The sequence below is a fragment of the Clarias gariepinus genome, chromosome 10 (genome assembly GCF_024256425.1).
Source record: "Clarias gariepinus isolate MV-2021 ecotype Netherlands chromosome 10, CGAR_prim_01v2, whole genome shotgun sequence".
NCBI classification, from domain to species: Eukaryota; Metazoa; Chordata; class Actinopteri; order Siluriformes; family Clariidae; genus Clarias; species Clarias gariepinus.
This window is the reverse complement of record NC_071109.1, coordinates 10,440,068-10,445,685: the sequence shown is the minus strand read 5'-3', so window position 1 is coordinate 10,445,685 and position 5,618 is coordinate 10,440,068. Positions and strand designations below refer to the sequence as shown.

Sequence of the window (5,618 nt, the reverse complement as noted above, 5' to 3'; positions counted from 1 at the left end):
GCTGTTGTGTGCTGATTTTGTTTGGTTATGATCGGAAGCATCTTTGAGTCTCTACAATTTTTAACTTTGTCTTTCATATGTGATGGTTTTACATTTTGTTCTGCTCTAAGCAAGTTTATACATACATATGAAATTATGTATTAAAACAATTAAATGTTGATGCTGTTAGTTAAAGACATGAAGGTCAGCTGTTCTTGAATAGTTCTTGCAAGAACAGTATCGTCAAGCACCAAGATGAAACAGTCTCATGAAGACAATCCCAGGAAATTAAGACCAAAACTTACCTCTGCTGCAGAGGAAGAGTTCATTTAGAGTCATTACCTTTAAAAAAACAAACAAACAAAAAAAACACCAATTAACAAGCAGCAATAGAGCTGTTATAAAGGCTTTACCCGTCACAGGGTATCGCCACAGCAGGTAATCCGATTTGAACACAACTTGGCACAGGTTTTATACCGTATCCCCTTCCAGATGCAACCCTCCCATTTTATCAAGGCTTGGGACCAGCACTGCATCAATTCTACAGTGCGAGATTATTCACAAGTGAAAAGCATTCGAGAGAGTTGCTAGTCTTCTCCGGACACCTTAGCATTCATGCTAAGATTTGACTGTGTAGTGCTCATAGAAATACAAAAAAAAAAAAAAAACTACAAGTCTTACTGAGCATGTTAAATGTTGGTCCATGGCATCACAATTCTCAGAAGATATTTAGCATTAGATAGGGTGGCTTAGTGGTTTACACCATCACCTTGCACCTTCAGGGCTGGGGTTCGATTCCCGCCTCTGTGTGTATGGAGTTTGCATGTTCTCCCCATGCCTGATGGGCTTCCTCTGGTTCCTCTCACAGTCCAAAAACATACAGATTAGATAAACTGGCACTCCCAAATTACCGTAGTTTGTGAATGAGAGTGTGAGTTTGCTTATGTAATGTACATGTGTGTACCCCGTGATGGATTGGCACCTTGTCCAGGATGTACCCTGCCTCATGCCCTAAGTCTCCAGGCCTCCCACGACCCTGTTTACAGCATAAGAGGTATAGACGATGAGTAAGTGAATGCTTCTTTTGTTCCACATACCTGTACCAAATGATCTTTACAAGCCCATAAAAGACTTCACATGATTGCTATTTTAAAGCCTTTAAAAAGTCTTGCTAATAGAAAATCTGATTTTCTTAGGCCCAAGTTTGGCATTCCCATGTGAGAGGTGTCACATGACATAAACATCTCTGTGATGTATTGAATGATCTAAAATTAGCTCCAAGAGTAGGAAGTAGGCAGAACTATTTTGGGACCTGCAAGCAATTAGTATGTTCGAGTTGCATAATTCTGCATTTTATGGGTCAGGCAGGGCCTTGGCTAGGAATTTGGTTGTTGTTGAAGCTTTAGAAGCAAGAAGGGCTCAGTGGCTGAGGCAGTTTTACCCCACTATTTTAATAGTTTTTTAACAATTTTACCCCAATTCTCGGATGCCATAAATATCTGAGACATGATTTCAGATCACAAAAAAATTGTGATCTGGTTCATGAAACTGTTCAAATAACATCAAAAAGGCATCGACACAACGACATTTAACCGGGAGAGGAGAGGAGCATTAGTGTAGGCCAAAGAGGCCAGTTAGCTTGTCTTTATTATTATTATTATTATTAATAATAATAATAATAATAATAATAATAATAATAATAATAATAATAATAATAATTGTCATAATAGGAATAAAAACCCTTTTTGCTTATTTACATTTGTACAATAAAGTATTTCTGTGCATTCTTATACAAATCATAGCACAGCTTCATGGTCTCTTGTTTGACTCTTAAGAGTTACCGGTTTCTGTGCCTGTGGGTTTGCTTCTGGTTCTTCGTTCTACTTATTCATTCATCTTCTATACCGGTTATCCTGTACAGAGTCGCAGGGATATTGGGCATGAGGCAGGGTACACCCTGGACAGGGTGCCAATGCATCCATCTGTCTTTTCATCTTACTACAATCAGTGGGGGTGCAGAAAAGTTCATGTTTTTACGCCTTGTTTACACTAGGTTGTACTTTTTTCCTTGTATCCAAATACACTCCCTGTTCGGTAATTGGAGAGTGACTCACAGATGAGAAATGAAAAAAAAAAAAAAAAAAGATTAAAACTTCTCCAGCATGGAAAAATCACTTATACCGCATCAGAGCTGTTATTTCTGTTGTGAAAACATTAAGTAAACAAATATTCAGTTAAGCTTTTCTAATTAATATTGATTGATGCAGGTGTTTGTTTACATTGAGGAAGTAGCTAAGTAGTATCTTGTTTTGAGGAGATTATTAAATCTGGCACATAACTGTTCATAAGATCGTTTCACTCGCCATTGTGATTTTAGCGCATAACACTTGGTTCTCAGTTGGGGGATTTTACACGCCCTCACCTCAGACTGCTGCTAATGTTTTTGTTTTAAAGACACATGTTTTTATCTCATAGTGGTGCTTCACATTACTGCTTGTCACTAGCGCCACAGTTTCGAAACATAACACACAAACTAGTCTGGACAACTTCCACTCATCTTTGAAGATTCAGTTTTAATAGTCTACTTGCCTTTTTTTGGAGTAAACCATGCTGTTTGTCTCGCCTGTAGGTACATTATGGCCGTGCCTGTGTCTTCTGCGTACTCTGTCTATATACAGTAAACTATCATGTTGATTGGCTTGTATAGTGACGCAAATAGCCATGTCCATCTCGAAATAAAATAACGCTATATTCGTTCAAAACGCGCTAAAAATGTGACCTGATCTGGCACATAACTGCTCATAACTTCGCTTCAACTCAATATTTTGATTTTGTTTATGGTGCTGTTTAAACTTCAGGTAAATACGTAAGTACTGGCAAGGTTTAATTTAATTCTGTGACAAATTCTCCTAGACAGACATACAGACAATTTGTTTTGAGACAAATAAATCATTGAAATGTACATACAAAACCTTACTTATATTTATATTTATACAGATTGGTCTGTGATTGACATGTTTTTAAAAAAAATCTGAATCCTGCTGAACATTTTCACACAAACCAGTTATTACATTTGAAAATCCCATGGACTTTCACATTCACACTTGTTTGCAGTGGAAACTGCGTGACACTCGCTCGTGCGTTTCCTACGATAGTGGAATGTCCGTCCCTCCGCCTCCTCCCGAGGGCGCTTTACGTCACTGAAGTACTGTATTTCGATTGGGTAGTTGTGCTGCTATTCACAGGAAAGAGGGCGGGGAAAAACGTGCAGCTCGTGACGCTTTTCTGAAAAAAAGGAGAAGAAAACGAAAAAAAAAAAAAACTTGTTACAAGATGGCGACGGCGAACTGCTTGTACACTGGAAAACAATAGGAGCACCGGAGTGAGAGTGGAGTTTATTTGTTCGCTCTGGGGTTTTCTTTTTGCACGGTTTGTTAGACACGGACTAGGTGCTGGTTGTTTTGCGGTTTGAGGAACTTTTGCTCCCCGCTCTGTGTGAAAAGTGGTTTATTTATCCCAGCATGCTTTGTTATATTGGGGCTAGTTAGCTGTTTAGCTAGCTTGCTAGCTTGGCTAATACATCCGTAGCTTTTTGCTCGGTACTGTCTAGCTCTGTAGATTTAATACAGATCAGCTGTTAGCCAGCTAGTTGTTTTTTAGTTCAAAAAAGGGGAAAACTTCGCGCTTTAATATTTTAATGGCTGAGAGGTGGTTTTTATGGTGTTTTACACGGAACGGGTGTTTGTGTCAGAAATGTTGATGGTCTGAAAGTTTGATAGAGAGAAAAGAGAGAGAGGTGGTTAAGAAGGCTAAGTTAGGGAGAAGAAGTCTTTATTATTCCCCCAAAGTCATCACAGGACAGGAGAGACATTTTCTTCCCTCGATTCTGGACAAAGTATATTTATGTTTTTTTTTTTTCTTTGTGATGACTTTCTGGTAATTGTGACTCTTCTGTAGATAGGCAGTTTACCAATTAATCAGCAGTTTGATGAGCCTGTAGTCTCTCTCAGGCCACTTCTGCACAAAGTTTTTAAAAACTCTTAAAAACTCATTTTTTATTTCTGGTGTTACTGCAAACGCCAACGTGGATGGCTCTAAAGTTTTAAAGCTTTTTTTTAAAGCTCCTTTTGAGGCTGAATGTTGTTGAACTTTTTACCGCTCTGGATGGATGCCCTGGATGTTAAGAAAGTCTACATTGTATATTAAAATACAATGCTTATTTTAGTTTGTTTTTAACTAGCTGGAATTAAGAGTTAGATTTCAGCCAGGAGAAATCCAAGTGATCTTGGAAGTTCCAGGGTGAGAGGGTGAGATTGAGTGAGGAGGCGATGGCGGATTATGTGGTGTCGCGACACAGCGCGGTGATGGAGCGGCTCCGGCGGCGCATCGAGCTCTTCCGGCGGCATCACAACAGCTGCGAGAGCCGCTACGACAACACGGCCATGGAGCGCCACGAGCTCGAGAGGCAGCAGACCTTCGCCCTGCACCAGCGCTGTCTGCAGACCAAAGCCAAGCGCTCCAACAAGCACCGACACCCGCAGACCGGGAGCGAGCAGGCGGCGCAGAGAGGAACCGGGAGCGCGGAGAGCGCCGAGGGAGGAGGAGGAGGAGGAGGAAGTGCGGCTGGAGAGCAGAGCCGAAACAGCACTCTGATCGCGGTAAGGAGCTGTCCTGATACCGAGCTTAACTCAGGAAAAGTCCTAGTAACGAGTTACACAGTCAAGCGCACACCTGACAATCACACCCTTTCTTAAAGTTTAAAGCATCAGGTGTGTGTGTCTTCTGTCCTCCAATCTAGGTGTTTTTATCATCCCTAGATAAGGCTGCACGATTTTGGGCAAAATGTAAATCAGCATTTTTCTCAGTGGAAATTCAAATTAGATTCTCTCTCCCTTTTAATTTTTTTTATTTTAACCAAAACGTTTATTGCACTCAAGTAAAATAAATAAATTAATAAAAAATACTTGAAATTCTATTATGCCCTTAAAATGAATAAGGAGGTTAGCACCTCCAGGATCGATGGTTTGATTGTCGTCTTGGGTCTGTGTTACACTTTCTGTCTGTGGGTTTCCTTCGGGTTCTCTGGTTTTCTCCCACAGTACAAAGATCACAGATTGGCCGTAGGGTATGTGCATTGCAATGGATTGGCACCACGTTAAAAAAGGGTGTACCCCGCCTCGTGGCGTAAGTCTCCCAGGATAGACCACAGGCCCCCTGCGACCCTGCGTAGAGGATAAAGCGGTTGAGACGATTAGTGAGTCAGACGAATAAAGTAACTAAATAAAATATCTAACAATTAGCACATGTGCTTTATAGATACTCACTCGGCCAACTACAGTACCTCATCATCTCATGCGTTATTACTACTATTATTACCATCATCAAATGAAAAAGGTAAATGTCAGGGAGTTTGGTATTTAAATACATCCTTTACAGTATGGATTTTTTTATATATAAATAAATTTTGTCAAAGGTTTTATTACTCTCGTTCTTAACATGCATCTAGTATACTTTTTTGTAGCTTTCAATCTGTACAGAGTCTCTGTGTAACAGCTAGAATTAACACATCTGGTTAATGAACACATGCATTAATTAATTGACTGTCTCTGATAAGTACAGTAGTATCTATTTTAGTTTTG

General features: G+C 39.9%; 1 protein-coding gene across 2 annotated transcripts in view; it reads left to right on the top strand.

Annotated features, from left to right (window-relative positions):
* Nucleotides 1-3,226: 3,226 nt before the first annotated feature.
* The window catches only part of maml1 (mastermind-like transcriptional coactivator 1), a 28,456-nt gene continuing 26,064 nt past the window's right edge, over nucleotides 3,227-5,618 (top strand). Inside the window, exon 1 of one of the 2 annotated variants that reach the window (XM_053505465.1) lies at nucleotides 3,227-4,637. In XM_053505465.1, coding sequence (XP_053361440.1) covers nucleotides 4,308-4,637 — 330 coding nt within the window. In that variant the 5' untranslated portion in view covers nucleotides 3,227-4,307. The remainder of the gene's footprint in view (nucleotides 4,638-5,618) is intronic. The other variant, XM_053505464.1, reaches the window with a different exon arrangement.